The sequence below is a fragment of the Heterodontus francisci genome, chromosome 17 (genome assembly GCF_036365525.1).
Source record: "Heterodontus francisci isolate sHetFra1 chromosome 17, sHetFra1.hap1, whole genome shotgun sequence".
Taxonomy (NCBI): domain Eukaryota; kingdom Metazoa; phylum Chordata; class Chondrichthyes; order Heterodontiformes; family Heterodontidae; genus Heterodontus; species Heterodontus francisci.
The window spans coordinates 51885546-51902621 of NC_090387.1; the positions used below are offsets into that span (position 1 = coordinate 51885546).

At 45.0% G+C, this 17076-nt stretch overlaps 1 protein-coding gene across 2 annotated transcripts in view; it reads left to right on the plus strand.

Moving 5' to 3' along the window:
• nkd1 (NKD inhibitor of WNT signaling pathway 1) overlaps window positions 1-17076 on the plus strand; it is a 130517-nt gene that overhangs the window by 78533 nt on the left and 34908 nt on the right. For both annotated transcript variants that reach the window (XM_068049428.1, XM_068049429.1), the window contains exon 5: window positions 11578-11684. In XM_068049428.1, coding sequence (XP_067905529.1) covers window positions 11578-11684 — 107 coding nt within the window. The remainder of the gene's footprint in view (window positions 1-11577; window positions 11685-17076) is intronic.

Below are 17076 nucleotides of genomic sequence, written 5' to 3' on the forward strand. Positions count from 1 at the left end.
TTGCCTGAGTTCAGACAGTATCAGAAAAGCTCAAGATATACTTGGATGACCCTATAGAACAGGGTGGGAGGATTGAGCTGAAAACAAGAAATGCTGGAAATACTCAGCAGGTCTGGTGGCATCTGTGGAGAGAGAGAGAAGCAGAGTTAATGTTTCAGGTCAGTGACCCTTCATCAGAACTGGCAAAGGATAGAAATGTAATAGGTTTTGAGCAAATAAAGCAGAGGTGGGGCAAGAGGTAAACGAAGAGAAGGTGCTGATAGGACAGTGTTACAGAGAATAAATGACCAGAAGATCATGGAGCAAAGGCAGACGGTATGTTAATGGTGTGGTGAAAGACAAAGCGTTAGTGCAGAGAGGGCGTTAATTGACAGAAAAATAGAACAGCCTGGCTCAAACCACAAACATGAAAAAAAGCAGTGGGTAGGCACATGGTAAAAAAAAATGAATGATGAGATAAAATAAAACAAATAAAAAATAAGTAAAAATAAAAAAGGGGGCCCCATCATGCTCTGAAATTATTGAACTCATTGTTCAGTTTGGCAGGCTGTAGCGTGCCTAATCGGTAAATGAGATGTTCCCCGAGCGTGCGTTGATGTTCATTGGAACTCGGAAGCAATCCCAGGACAGATATGTGGGTATAAGAGCAGGGGGGGGGTTTGTTGAAATGGCAAGCAATGGAAGGGTCATGCTTTCGGACTGAGCGGAAGTGTTGCGCAAAGCGGTCACCCAATCTGCGTTTGGTCTCCCCAATGTAGAGGAGACCACATTGTGAGCAGCGAATACAGTATACTAAATTGAAAGAAGTACAAGTAAATCACTGCTTTACCTGAAAGGAGTGTTTGGGGCCTTGGATAGTGAGGAGAGAGGAGGTAAATGGGCAGGTATTACACCTCCTGCGATTGCATGGGAAGGTGCCGTGGGAAGGGGACCAAGGTGTTGGGAGTAATGGAGGAGTGGACCAGGGTGTTGTTATTATTGATCAGTATTCTTTAAACTTTCTTAGTGTATGTTTTCAAAATCTCATTTTGACTGAAATATTTGAATGACTTCCCTGCTAGGGCATAGCAGTAGCGTGTTTATTTTTACATTGGGGAGACCAAACGCAGACTGGGTGACCGCATTGCGGAACACCTGCGCTCAGTCCGCAAGCATGACCCCGAGCTTCCGATTACTTGCCATTTCAACACTCCCCCTGCTCTCATGCTCACATCTCTGTCCTGGGATTGCTGCGGTGTTCCAGTGAACATCAACGCAAGCTCGAGGAACAGCATCTCATTTACCGATTAGGCACACTGCAGCCTGCCGGACTGAACATTGAGTTCAATAATTTCAGAGCATGACAGGCCCCCCATTTTACTTTTATTTTTAGTTATTTTTTATTTTTTTATATATTTATTATTTTTGGGGTTTTTTGTGTTTATTTTATTTCATCTTAGTTTGTTCAGTTTGCTTACCCACTTTTTTTTCATGTTTATACTTGCGGCTGTTCAATTTTCAGTCCGTTAACACCCAATTTGTCCTAATGCTTTGTCTTTCAACACACTATTAACATATTGTTTGCCTTTGCTCCATGACCTTCTGGTCAGCTATTCTGTGACCTTGTCCCATCTACACCTTCTCCTTTGTTATCTCTTGCCCCACCCCCATTTTACTTGCTTATAACCTTTCACATTTCTAATATTTGCCAGTCCTGAAGAAGGGTCACTGACCTGAAACATTAACTCTGCTTCTCTCTCCACAGATGCTGCCAGACCTGCTGAGTATTTCCAGCATTTCTTGTTTTTATTTCAGATTTCCAGCATCCGCAGTATTTTGCTTTTATTATATTGGAGAGAAGTAGAGTCAACTTCAGAATTTTCCTCACACTGTACAAGGCCAACATCCAACCAAACCAGGTGCATTGTCAGCCAGCCACTAATTAAGAGGTTACAGACAATCCAGAACCAAGCAAAAAAGGCAGCATATTACCTTCCTGCTTTTATCTGCTCAACTTATCTGCACAGCAGCTGTGCACTCCAAAATAAATAGAGGAAGAGAAACAGAATCCACCCTGGTGCAATTGCAACACTGCACTATCTCTGGTTTTGCATTAGGTGGCAAGCCTTAGCAACATTAAGTCACAAGAGAGGATAATAGTCACATGATTAGCCCTGCAATCCACACACTGGCCAGAATTGCTGTGTGCAGCACTGTCATGTTAACTCCCGTACTACCCTGTGCACCTGTCAGAGAGCAAGTTAAATTAAATGCCAAAATGTTAAGTAGTATGGGCTCCTCACCAGGCAGGGAGAAACTAATTAATCTAAAGGTAAGTCATGGCAGGAGAGCTCAGCCCCGTGATATGCTCCTCCTGCGCCATGTGGGAAATCAGGGACGCTTCCAGTGTCCCTGACGACCACGTGTGTAGAAAGTGTATCCATCTGCAGCTACTGGCTACCCGCATTACGGAGCTGGAACTGCGGGTGGATTCACTGTGGAGCATCCGTGATGTTGAGGACGTCGTGGATAGCATGTTTAGTGAGGTGGTCACACCGCAGGTAATGGCTGCACAGGCAGAAAAGGGATGAGTGACCACCAGGCGGAGAGGTAGGCGCAGGCAGGTAGTGCAGGAGTCCCCTGTGGCCATTCCCCTCTCAAACAGATATACCGCTTTGGATACTGTTGGGGGGATGGCCTCCTAGGGGAAAGCAGCAACAGCCAAGTTCACAGCACCACGGATGGCTCTGCTGCACAGCAGGGCAGGAAAAGGGGTAGAAGAGTTATAGTGATAGGGGATTCTATTGTAAGGACTACAGATGGGTGTTTCTGTGGCCGCAAATGTGACTGCAGGATGGTATTTTGCCTCCCTGGTGCTAGGGTCAAGGATGTCACGGAGCGGCTGCAAGACATTCTGAAGGGGGAGGGGGAGCAGTCAGAGGTTGTGGTACACATTGGTACCAATGACATAGGTAGAGGGATGAGGTCCTACAACAAGAATTTAGGGAGCTAGGCAGCAGATTAAAAAGCAGGACCTCAAAGGTTGTAATCTCTGGATTACTCCCGGTGCCACATGTTAGTGAGTATAGGAATAAGAGGATAGAGCAAATGAATGTATGGCTGAGGAGATGGTGTAGGAGGGAGGGCTTTAGTTTCCTGGACCACTGTGTCTGTTTCTGGCAAAGGTGGGACCTGTACAAATTAGACAGGTTGCACTTGAACCGGAATGGTACCAACATCCTTGCTGGGAGATTTGCTAGTACTGTTGATGGGGGGGTTTAAACTAATTTGGCAGGGGAATGGGATACAGAGTGGAGGTACAGTAGGGGGTGATGCACATTCAAATATAGAAGGCGCAGTGGTTAGCACCGCAGCCTCACAGCTCCAGCGACCCGGGTTCGGTTCTGGGTACTGCCTGTGTGGAGTTTGCAAGTTCCCCCTATGACCGCGTGGGTTTCCGCCGGGTACTCCGGTTTCCTCCCACTGCCAAAGACTTGCAGGTTGATAGGTAAATTGTCCATTGTAAATTGTCCCTAGTGTAGGGAGGTGGTAGGAGAATGGTAGGGAATATGGGATTAATGTAGGAGGGGATGGGGTAGGGAATATGGGATTAATGTAGGATTAGTATAAATGGGTGGTTGATGGTCGGCACAGACTCGTTGGGCCGAAGGGCCTGTTTCAGTGCTGTATCTCTCTATATAAAAAAAAAGAAGAGAAACTGGGTCAGTCTGGAAGGCGGAGCAAATATAGACCTGTTAAGGCACAAGTGAAAAATGCAAGACTGGACTGCATTTATTTTACTGCATGGAGTCTTACTAATAAGGCAGATGAATTAAGGGCATTGATTAGCACATGGGATTATGATATTATTGCTATCACAGAGACATGGTTGAGGGAGGGGCAGGACTGGCAACTCAATATTCCAGGGATTAGAATCTTCAGGCGTGACAGGGGAGGTGATCAAAGAGGAGTTGGAATTGCACTGTTGATCAATGAGTCAATTATTGCCGTAAGGAGGGATGATATCTTAGAAGGTTCCTCAAATGAGGCCATATGGGTAGAACTTAAAAACAAAAAGGGGGCAGTCACTTGGCTGGGAGTGTATTACAGGCCTCCAAACAGTCAGGGAGATATAGAGGAGCAGATATGTAGGCAAATCTCAGAGAAGTGTAAAAATAATAGGGTAATAATAGTAAGGGATTTCACCTTGCCTAATATCAACTGGGATAGTCCAAGTGCAAAAGGCTTAAAGGGGGCGGAATTCTGAAAGTACATACAGGAGCCAGTACGTAGAAAGTCATACAAGAGAAGGGGCAGTACTGGACCTAATCCTAGGGAATGAAGCTGGACAAGTGGTAAAAGTGTCAGTGGGGGAGCATTTCGGGGATAGTGACCATAACTTTGTAAGATTTAAGGTAGTTATGGAAAAGGATAAAGATGGGCCGGAAATAAAGGTACTGAATTGGGAGAAGGCTGATTTCAATCTGATGAAACAGGATATGGCCAAAGTGGACTGGGAGCAGCTACTTGCAGGAAAGTCTACATTAGACCAGTGGGAATCATTCAAAGAGGAAATAGCGAGAGTTCAGAGCCAACATGTACCCGTTAAGGTGAAGGGTAGGACCAACAATCCAGGGAACTCTGGATGTCAAGGGATATAGAGGATTGGATCAGGAAAAAAAAGGAGGCTTATGGCAGATTTGGAGCGCTGAAAACAGCAGAGGCATGAGAGGAGTATAGAAAGTGTAGGGGGGGTACTTAAAAAAAAAAAGTAATTAGGAGAGCGAAGAGGGAACATGAAAAAACATTGGCGGGCAAGATAAAGGAAATTCCTAAGGTGTTTTATAAGTATATTAAGGGCAAGAGGATAACCAGGGAAAGAGTAGGGTCCATTAGGGACCAAAGTGGCAATCTGTGTGTGGAGCCGGAGGACGTAGGTGAGGTTTTAAATGATTACTTTTCATCTGTGTTCACTATGGAGAAGGACGATGTAGGTGTAGAGATTAGGGAGGGGGATTGCGATTTACTTGAACATATTAGCATTGAAAGGGAGGAAGTATTAGATGTTTCAGCGGGCTTAAAAGTGGATAAGTCCCCAGGCCCAGATGAGATGTATCCCAGGCTGTTATGTGAGGCAAGGGAGGAAATAGCAGGGGCTTTGACACAAATTTTCAGATCCTCTCTGGCCACGGGAGAGGTGCCAGAGGACTGGAGGACAGCGAATGTGGTACCATTATTCAAGAACGGTAGCAGGGATAGAATAGGTCATTACAGGCTGGTGAGTCTAACATCAGTGGTTGGGAAACTATTGGAAAAAAATCTGAGGGACAGGATTAATCGCCACTTGGAGAGGCAGGGATTAATCAGGGATAGTCAGCATGGCTTTGTCAGGGGGAGATTGTGCCTTGATTCAACTTGATTGAATTTTTCGAGGAGGTGACTAGATGTGTAGATGAGGGTAAAGCGGTTGATGTAGTCTACATGGACTTCAGTAAGGCTTTTGATAAGGTCCCACATGGGAGATTGGTTAAGAAGGTAAGAGCCCATGGGATCCAAAGCAATTTGGAAAATTGGATCCAAAATGGCTTAGTGGCAGGAAACAGAGAGTAATGGTCGAGGGTTGTTTTTGCGAGTGGAAGCTTGTGACCAGTGATGTACCACAGGGATCGGTGCTGGGACCCTTGCTGTTTGCAGTGTACATTAATGATTTAGACGTGAAGATAGGAGGTATGATAAGTATGTTCGCAGATGACATGAAAATTGGTGGTGTTGTAAATAGTGAGGAGGAAAGCCTTAGGTTGCAGGACGATATAGATGGCTGGTAAGATGGGCGGAGCAGTGGCAAATGGAATTTCATCTTGAGAAGTGTGAGGTGATGCCTTGTTAGTCCTCCCAATGCAAGGGAATATACAATGGATGGTAGGACCCTATGAAGTACAGAAGGTGAGAGGGGCCTTGGTGTACTTGTCCATAGATCACTGAAGGCAGCAGCACAGGTAGATAAGGTGGTTAGGAAGGCATATGGGAAACTTGCCTTTATTAACCAAGGCATAGAATATAAGAGCAGGGAGGTTATGATGGAGCTGCATAAAACGCTAGTTAGGCCACAGCTGGAGTACTGTGTACAGTTCTGGGCACCACTCTATAGGAAGAATGTGATTGCACTGGAGAGGGTGCAGAAGAGATTCACCAGGATGTTGCCTGGACTGGAGCATTTCAGCTATGAAGAGAGACTGAAAAGGCTAGGGTTGTTTTCCTTAGAGCAGAGAAGGCTGAGGGGAGACATGATTGACGTATCCAACATTATGAGGGGCATTGATAGGTTAGATAGGAAGAGATTTTTTCCCTTAGCGGAGGTGTCAATAACCAAGGGGCATAGATTTAAGGTAAGGGGAAGGAGGTTTAGAGGGGATTTGAGGAAAATCTTTTACACCCGGAGGGTGGTTGGAATCTGGAACGCACAGCCTGAAGAGGTGGTAGAGGCAGGAACCCTCACAACATTTAAGAAGTATTTAGATGAGCACTTGAAAAGTCATAGCATACAAGGCTACGGGCCAAGTGCTGGAAAATGAGATTAGAATAGTTCGGAGTATAAGAGCAAGCTTGCAGGGAACATAAAAACTGACTAAAAGTTTTTATAGGTATGTGAAGGGAAAAAGATTGGTGAAGACAAATGTTGGTCCCTTACAGTCAGAAACAAGGGAATTTATTATGGGGAAGAAAGAAATGGCTGACCAACTAAATGCATACTTTGGTTCTGTCTTCACAAAGGAGGACACACATATCATACCAGAAATGTTGGGGAACGCAGGGCTTAGTGAGAGAGAAGAACTGAAGCAAATCAGTATTAGTAGAGAAATGGTGTTGGGGAAATTGATGAGATTGAAGGCTGATAAATCCCCAGGGCCTGATGGTATGCATCCCAGAGTACTTAAGGAAGTGGCCCTAGAAATAGTGAATGCATTGGTGGTCATCTTCCAAGATTCTATAGACTCTGGAACAGTTCCTACAGATTGGAGGGCAGCTAATGTAACCCCACTATTTAAAAAGTGAGGTCGAGAGAAAGCAGGGAATTATAGACCAGTCAGCCTGACGTCGGTAGTGGGGAAAATTCTAGAGTCCATTATCAAAGATTTTATAGAGAGCACTTGGAGAACAGTGGTAGAAACGGGCAGAGTCAGCATGGATTTACGAAAGGGAAATCATGCTTGATAAATCTACTAGAATTGATGTAACTAGTAGAGTTGTGAGGGGGAGCCAGTGGATGTGGTTTATTTGGACTTACAGAAGGCTTTCGACAAAGTCCCACGTAAGAGATTAGCGTGTAAAATTAAAGCGCATGGGACTGGGGGTAGTGTATTGCGATGGATAGAAAATTGGTTGGCAGACAGGAAACAAAGAGCAGGGATAAATGGGTCTTTTTCCGAATGGCAGGCAGTGACTAGTGGGGTACCACAGGGATCGGTACTCGGACCCCAGCTATTCACAATATATATTAATGATTGAGATGAGGGAACTAAATGTAATATCTCCAAATTTGCAGATGACACAAAACTGGGTGGAGGGTGAGTTGTGAGGAGGATGCAGAGAGGCTTCAGGGTGATTTGGACATGTTGAGTGAATGGGCTAATGCATGGCAGATGCAGTATAATGTGGATAAATGTGAGGTTGTCCACTTTGGTAGCAAAAACAGGAAGGCAGATTATCTAATGGCTATAAACTGACAGAGGGGAATATGCAGCGAGACCTGAGTGTTCTTGTATACCAGTCACTGAAGGTAAGCATACAGGTGCAACAGGCAGTAAAAAAGGCAAATGGTATGTTGGCCTTCATAGCGAGAGGATTCAAGTACAGGAGCAGGGATGTCTTGCTGCAATTAAACAGGCCTTGGTGAACCCAACCCTGGAATATTGTGTGCAGTTTTTGTCTCCTTATCTGCAGAAGGATGTTGTTGCTATAGAGGGAGTGCAGCGAAGGTTTACCAGACTGATTCCTGGGATGGCGGGACTGACGTATGAGGAGAGATTGAGTCGGTTAGGATTATATTCGCTGGAGTTCAGAAGAGTGAGGGGGGATCTCATAGAAGCCTATAAAATTCTAACAGGACTTGACAGGGTAGATGCAGGAAGGATGTTCCCGATGGTGGGGGAGTCCATAGCCAGGGGTCATAGTCTAAGGATACAGGGTAAACCTTTCAGGACTGAGATGAGGAGAAATTTCTTCACCCAAAGAGTGGTGAGTCTGTGGAATTCGCTACCACAGAAAGCAGTTGAGGCTAAAACATTGTATGTTTTCAAGAAGGAGTTAGATATAGCTCTTGGGTCTAAAGGGATCAAAGGGTAAGGGGCGAAAGTGGGAACAAGTTACTGAGTTGGATGATCAGCCATGATCATAATGAATGGCGGAGCAGGCTTGAAGGGCCGAATGGCCTACTCCTGCTCCTATTTTCTGTGTTTCTATGTTTCTGTTTGTGCTTGGTGGCCGGCACAGATACGATGGGCCGAAGGGCCTGTTTCTGTGCTGTATAACTCTCTGACTCTATATCACTCTCCCTGACCTGGAGGGCAGCATGAAGTATGGTGGGACCTGCTGGGCTTGGCATCAACTCTCTAAATCTTTAAATACAAGTTAATATTCTCCAATTTTGAATTTTTTTTTCAATAATGTTTAAACAGTGGAACCTGCTTTAATTAAGGATGCTGATCGGGACATGGGTGAACCATTGTTAAAGTAGGGTGCTTCAGATTCATCTTCAGTTATTTCAGCTCCTTGTTGATGCACTCAGTAACAGCTCCAAATTATTTGTATTGATAATTCTGACAGTATTCACTTCTTAAGCAAAAAATAAAGCTGCAAAGTCAAGAAAAATTAATAGAACATCAAAACTGAACCATTTTAAATTATTTTTTATAAATAATTATGGTGGCAAGACTTCTAAAGTGCACGTTTCTGGTACATGAAATTTACAAAAGAAAAGGGACAAAGTTTGTTGACTTTTGGTGTGCTATTTTACGAGCAAGAACATTGTGGCTATTTAAATACAGATCTTCCTAATCCATATCACTGGACTAGGAAAGGCAGACGTCAGGGAAGCCAGGGTTTCTGCTCCTGATCGCTATCCAATTGCATGTTTGTATATTAGTTGAGAATAGGATTGTGCTGAGCTATGATGCGCCCATGAGTAAATTAGCCTGCTGGATCTCCTTGTACAGTCTTACATGAAGATTAGCACTTTGGGTGAGGTAATGAAGACTGCTAGTGCACATCATATATCCCCGAATGTCCTGGGGAGGAGTGGGGGGGAAATGTGGAAAAGAGAATCTGCCCAATATCACCTTATATTTGCTGCCAACAAGTTTTAGGATGTTTATGGAATTGTTTAAATTATATTAAACTCACACACTTGACACATCCCTTTCCTGTCCCCTTCATTACCCATACTAATGGCACAACATCCTAAAAGTGCTCCAGAATATAATTGTAAAATCCTTCAATCTTGTGACTTGTTGCGGGAAAAGGAACTATCTGAATTATGAGCAGGCAACTGTTGCTTTGCAGAAAGTAGATATTTACAGTTGAAAACAAAAATTGACTGAAACTCATGTGGTAAGAAACTTTCACTTGTAGGTCCAGTCTTTGTGATATGTTGATGTCCAATGAATGTCCAGGAATTCTTTCTTCTGGCTGTGCCTGTTGGAGAACAGATTTATAGCACTTTAAATTTTAGGCTATTGGACACACTTTTCAAAGATGAAGTGTAAAATCTGCTGTTTTGGAGGTATGTCAAAGGATAAGATTAAAAACTATGTTGCCGCTATCATTCAAAGAAAAATTCACAAATACCCAAAGTCTGCTGGGTCATGTTTTCACATTGTTCTATAAAGTAATCATGGAGAGACAGTCGTTCGTAATAAAAATAAAGCTTTATTTTATGAGCTGACTGCATTTTTTAGGAACACATCAAAACAGAATAAACTCGTAAAAATAGTACAAATACACTTAAGTTGCCAAATTTTAGTCTGTCAGAGGCAGCAAATATTATCTTGCAGTTACTGAAATCTTGTGAGATTCTGTTTGTGCAAAGGTGACAAAATCTTCTGGAGGTTTTGTTTGGTCTTGGAAGTAAAGGCCTGCTACCTGACCCGAACCCGATGGGACCCGGTGACATGTGTCGGATTCAGGCCAGGTCAGGTTGCTCTTCCAGGTCCGGCTTTCGGGCTCTGCTCGGGTCAGGTCGGGCGGGTCCAGGTCAGACACACACAGTATTAGTTGGACTTGAAAGGTTGTTTAAAAAGATGAAGATTGGAGCCAAGAAGTCAGTGATTGTTTGGTCATGAGTTAAACAGAAACCCATGGAGTTATGCCCAGACAGGTTGTGCCACACTGTACCAGTATCTGTATTGCTTAAAGTAAACAAAGCAATTGCCCGAAGGCTCAGAAAATATCATTATACATTACCTAGACTCCTGATTTACAGGTTGAAATACTTGCTGCAAGTACAGTACCGTATGTATGTAGACTGGAGTCCTGACCGTGATCATTTTATATTTTTTATATAAATACTGTATATTTGATAATTAATCACTCAGGACCTTCCTGGTCTCTGCACCTCAGCTGCTCACTGGATAAACTTGCCGCAAGTATTTCAACCTGTAAAGCAGGAGTCTATGGGAGGATGGGGGTGTCAGTGTATATTTGCTAACATACTGGGCTGCTATTGAGACTTTTGTTTCATTTGCTGTCTACTAATAGAAAAAGGATTTTTTTCTGGATAGCTGAGACTAACCTTTGGAAATTAGGACAGAATCTCTAGGATTGCAACAGTTTTTGGAGGGGGTGGGGGGTATTGCAGTATTTGCAGGGGTTTGGTAAGTGTGGCCGTTTTTGCAGGAGGTGGGGAGGGCAGCATTATTTACAGGGGGTGGGGAATGTGGCTCTATTTACAGGGGGTGGGGGAATGTGGCTCTATTTACAGGGGATGGGGAGTGCGGCAGTATTTACAGGGGTTGGGGAGGGCAGCATTATTTACAGGGGGTGGGGAATGTGGCTCTATTTGCAGGGGGTGGGGAGTGCGGCAGTATTTGCAGGGGGTGGGGAGTGCGGCAGTATTTGCAGGGGGTGGGGAGTGTGTAGTATTTACAGGGGGTGGGGAATGCGGCAGTATTTACAGGGATGGGGAGTGTGCAGTATTTACAGGGGTTGGGGAGTGTGCAGTATTTACAGGGGTTGGGGAGTGCGGCAGTATTTGCAGGGGTTGGGGAGTGCGGCAGTATTTGCAGGGGTTGGGGAGTGCGGCAGTATTTGCCGGGGGTGGGGAGTCAGCATCTCCCATAACAGCTTAGAAAACTAAGTGATAGACCCTGAATATTTTCACTGCTGAATTTAATTTTGCTGTGTTTCAGAATAATTTTCCATTTTAGATTTTAGTATCTATAATTGTGCATTCAGGATTAAAATTTGCATTTTTCAGGATTTCTGTGGAAACATGTATATAAACTGTACAATATCAAATCGAGTTGAATAAATACCAGTGGTGACTGTATCTATTTATCATGAAATAATTTGAAATACTAACCTCTCTTTCTTTTAATTTTGAAGTTGTTCTTCCTCCAGAGAACACTGATGGCTGCAATAATACAGCTGAGAAGAAAATGGAAAAAGAAGGAGCTGGACAAAGTGGCGTCAAGAAACAACTGAAATTTGAAGTGAGTTTTTGTTTAGATATATCTGGTTAAGAATGGATATGTGTACGAGTAGATAAAGGACTTTCACAGGCGTCTTTACAATGTTACAAACTAAACGGCAAAATGCAGCAGCTGAAAGTCTTTTTCTCATTGTGAGTGGCTCTACAAATGCAACCATTCTCACATTGGCTGGCTGTAATATTGACTTTGGCTAAAATTATAAAACTTCACTGGAAATGAAAATCGGAAGACATGTATAATGGTCAACTAAATCGATATTGCCTCTTTACACTAGCGTTGAATGTTTTAAACTAAATTACCCCCATTATCTCTGTCAGAGCAGGATTTTGGGATAGGAATAAGGCCCATTGTCTGCAACTCTTTTAATGAAAATCATACAGAAGGAATGGCCTCTGGCTGAGTTAAGACTGCAACAACCATTCAGCAACAAAGCAACAACTTACATTTATGTAGCACCTTTAATGTACTAAAACATTCCAAGATGCTTCACCGGAGATTTACCAAACAAATTTTGACACTGAGCCACATGCAATATTAGGACATGTGATCAAATACTTGGTAAAAGAGGTAGATTTTAAGGAGCACCTTAAAGGAGGTTAGAGAGGCAGAGAGATTTAGGGAGGAAGTTCCAGAGTTTGGGGCCTTGGCAGCTTTTTTTTTTATTCATTCATGGGATGTGGACGATGCTGGCTAGGCCAGCATTTATTGCCCATCCCAAATTGCCCTTGAGAAGGTGGTGGTGAGCTGCCTTCTTGAACCGCTGCAGTCCCTATGGGGTAGGTACACTCACAGTGCTGTTCGGAAGGGAGTTCCAGGATTTTGACCCAGCGACAACTGAATGTTTAAAAAAGGGGATGCTCAAGAGGCCAGAATTGGAGGAGCACAGAGATTTCGGACTGCTCGAACTTATCCAGCTGCAAAATAGGGTCTAATACACACACATCACTTTCAAGCCTGTTTAATATTTACTTCATGATTTCCAATGGCCCGGATAAAAATCTGAATTTTGTCTAGGCTAAAGACCCATTTATTTGTCTATGCTCAAGAAGAAAAAGCTGAATCTCTTAAGTAGATGAGCTTAAACAGTGGGTGGAATATGAGCACTAGTGGATCAGCCACCCATTATGCACGCAGCATGATTTTCCTTTACCTTGATGTCAGTGGAAAGGAAATGCAGGGGGAATTGTATAACAGTGGCTTTTCTACTACCACCTGTTTTGCACCCCCATTGAAGTAGAATTTAACCCCCATATATTTTATTGCTTTCAATTGCCTGATATGCACCTCATGAACATTTAAGAGTTACCACCTTCAACAAAGAAGTGGTGAGAGGGAAACAATGGAGGGAAATTTTAACAAAACCTTAAATTAACCAATGCTCTTTGAGAATATGTATTGTAGGTGGTTTGTAAATGTCTATTTACTGTGGGGGTGGGGGGGGGGAAGAATCTGCTTTTAATCCAGTAATTGTAAACCTTCTGCACAGCTTTTTTTTGGCTGCATCAAATGTTGTTACCAACATTCAGAACATTTAGATGTCAGTGTTGGATGTCAAAGAAATAGCCATGTCCAATTGTGGCACAGGGCATAGTTAATATAGAAGGGAAATGCGATATGGTGATCTCTCTTGAGGTTTTTTGCTTTTTAGGATTTACTGATGTTCAGAGTGAACTCTTCTACATATTTCACCAGCACTGTACCCAAAGTTTTTGCACGGACACACTTGCTTTCGCAATAAAATACAAGATAGATGTGAAGCAAAAATTAAAAACAGAAAATGCTGGAAACACTCAGCAGGTCTGACAGCATCTGTGGAGAGACAGCAGAGTTAACGGACTGAATTTTCACCATGGAGGTGGGAAACAGGAGCCAAGTCTGTTTTTGGGTCAGAAATCTGCCTCCAGGGGGAAAACTGATTAGAGTTCAGGTTTTTGCATGGGGAAGCCCTTAATTGGTATGGAGATGGGTTTCCTTAAAGCCAGTCAGGGCAGGAATGGAGATGGGTCAGATAAAGCGTGGGACTCATTTAGATTCCCCTGTCAGCCATCACTGAGGCTGCTGGTTGTCCTGAGGGAGAGATCAGCGCTTTGTGCCAAGGCCTTCCATTGCACCAGAGGGAAGTGAGATGTCACAGGGGAGCCAGAGGCCTGGCACCCGGGGCAGGACAGCCCCTCACTTCATCCATGCTGACCGAGATCTAATGCTGGAGGCGGTGAGGAAATGGAGGGAGGTCATCTCTGCGGAAGGTGGCAGGACCAGGCCAGCTCATCATGCGGCAGGGGCACCCCTCCGTTCAGTGTCATCTCCCTCCGCCTCCTGTTCTTCCTCTCGCACCTGCTACTCTTCCCCTGATGAACTGTATCTTTCAGGGGCTCATTGTCCTCAAGGTCCACACCTTTCTGGAGGGCCATGTTATGGTGAGCGCAGCGGACCACCATAATGAGCAGAACCCTTGCAGGAAGGTACAAGCCGAATGGTCCGGGCAGCAGAATCACATTTTCAGAAGCCCAATGGCCTGCTCAGTGGTTGTCATACTGAGCAGGTGGCATTACTTGTATCGCCTCTGTGCCTCTGTCTGGGGCTCCTATAGAGTGGTGAGTAGCCATGTCTTCAAGGGATATCCCTTGTCACCTAAGATCCATCTGCGCACTTTGGGGATTAGAGTTAAGATCTGAGGCAGCCTACACTGGCAAAGGATGCAGGAATCATGGCAGCTGCCAGGAAAGCAAGTAGACATAGGCTGGAAGCTCTTTTTGTGGTCGCAGACCAGTTGGACTTTGAGGGAGTGAAAGCTCTTCCTGTTGATGGATCTCACTGGCCGGTTGCTGAGTGTCTTGATGGCCAAAGGGTGCAATCAATGATGCCCTGCACCTGTGGGAATCCAGCAATGGAGGCGAAACCCAATGCGCTCTGTCCCTGTGAGGCCATGTCCATTGTCAAATGAATGTGCTGTCCAGCTTTGGCAAAGGGGGCATAATTGACCAACAAGATGCCACAGTGACTCTGACAGCTGCTGGCATGGCATGGCGACCATTACTGCGAGGTGTGAAGTCTTCGGTGCCGAGGGCGCAGATGTCAGTGACAATCTGCCTAGAGAGTCACGGTCTCCTGCAGCACTGAGTCTCTCCCATCTACAGGTAGCTCCGTCTTCGGTGATAGATCCTGTGTTGAGGGTATGGCCTCCCGTTGTCTTCCTGTCCCTCTTTCCTGTCTACCCTCCTGATGCCTGGGCTTCTGCCCTTCCTGCAGAGGGTATTGCTCATCATTGCCATTGGACCCAAAATCTGACAATCGTGCCACTGCAGCCTTCCTTTATAGACAGGTGGCTGTCCTACTTTGGCACCCTTGCCCCCCTGCTCTTCTGGATGCCAGGGGGCTGATGGCCTTGTTCAATGCCCAAGTGCTGCGTGCCCACTCTCCCTGCCACCTGCACAATACCAAGAGGACCTACTTACCAAGTGCTGAGTCCCCTTTTGCCCCGCTGACCCTCTATGGGGCCAGGGTGATGCCCTGGGGCAGCCTTGACTGGCTTCCCACTATGTACCCACCTCCCCTTAGCTGTTCAGAAACGGACAGCTTCTGAAACCTGTTTGCCCCTTTAACTATTCCACCCTCCCCTTCCACAAGTTCTTAACAAGCATTGTAACAAGTTTATTTGATCTCAGTTAGGAGGAGAGCAGGATTTCTGTCCCGCCCTGATGATTATTGCTGGTGCCAGAATCAGTGCCTTGAAACTGACACCCCACTTGGTGATGGTATTTTGCACTCCCCACCCATCTCCGTTCCTGATTTCAGGGAGGGTCCCAAAAATTTAGCCCAATGTATCAGGTCTTTGATCTTTCATCAGAACTGAGAATAGTTAGAAACATAATAGGTTTTGAGCAAGTGAAACAGGGGAGGGGGGGAAAGAAGGATAAAAGGGAAGGTCTGTGATAGGGTGGAGGGCAGGAGAGATTAAATGACAACATTTTTCATGGGACAAAGCTAAAGGGAGTGGTAATGGGACGAGTAAAGAAATGAAAGATGTATCTAGATGAGGTGTGAATGGCAGGATAGCAGCTATCCGAAAGCAATGTAAAGGGTTTAAGGAAGAAACAAGAGTAAAAACCAAACCAGCACAAAAATGGAACCAAGTGGGAGCAGAGGGTTATGATCTAAAATTGTTGAACTCAATGTTGAGCCCAGAAGGCTGTAAAGTGCCCAGTCGAAATTATGATGTGCTGTTTCTCAAGCTTGTCTTGAACTTCATTGGAACACTGCAGCGGGCCAGAGACAGTAAGGTCAGAGTGGGAATAATTGAGAATTGAAATGACGGGCAACCAGAAGCTTGGGGTCATGCTTGCGGACTGAATGGAGGTACCGCAGAGCAATCACCCAGTCTGTGTTTGGTCTTCCAATGTAGAAGAGACCACATTGTGAGCATTGAATACAGTATATTAAATTGAAAGAAGTACAAGTAAATCGCTGTTTCACGTGGAAGCAGTGTTTGGTGCCATGGAAGGTGAAAAGGTATGTGGTAAAAGAGCAGGTGTTGCATCTCCTGTGCTTGCATGGAAAGGTGCTGAAGGAAAGGGAGGGGTTGTTGGGGGTAACTGGGGAGTGGATCAGGGTGTCGCGGAGGGAATGGTTCCTTCGGAATGCTCAAAGGGGAAGATGTGGTTGGCAGTGGCATCATGCCAGAGGTGGCGGAAATGGCGGAGGATGATGCATTTATGGAGACAGGCTACAATATTCACTGTAAGCCCACAGACTCCCACAGCTATCTTGACTACACTGTCTCACACCCTGCTTCCAGTAAGGACTCTATTCCATTGTCCCAGTTTCTCCATCGTGTTTGTTCGAACAATGCAACCTTCCATACTAGCGCTTCCGATATGTCTTCCTTCTTATTAACTAAGGACTCCACCTACGCTCCCCCCGCCCCCTCCCCCCCCCCCCCCCCACCACCACCACCACCACCACCACTGCACTTTTTGCTCTCACCGCATCACCTCCCTCCCAGAACCATGACAGGGTTCCTCTGTCCTCACCTTCCACCCTACCAGCCTCCATATTCAATGGATCATCGTCCTCCATTTCCACCACTTCCAGCATGATGCCACCAACAAACACATCTTCCCCTCTCCTCCCTTTTCAGAATTCCGAAGGGATGATTCCCTCCATGACACCCTAGTCCACTCCTCAGTCACCCCAACACTCTCCCCTTCCTATGGCACTTTTCCATGCAAGCAAAGGAGATGCAACAGCTGCCCTTTTACCTCCTCCCTTCTTACTGTCCAAGGCACCAAACACACCTTCCAAGTGAAACAGCCATTTACTTGTACTTCTTTCAATTTAGTATATTGTATTCACTGCTCACGATGTGGTCTCCTCTACATTGGGAAGACCAAAC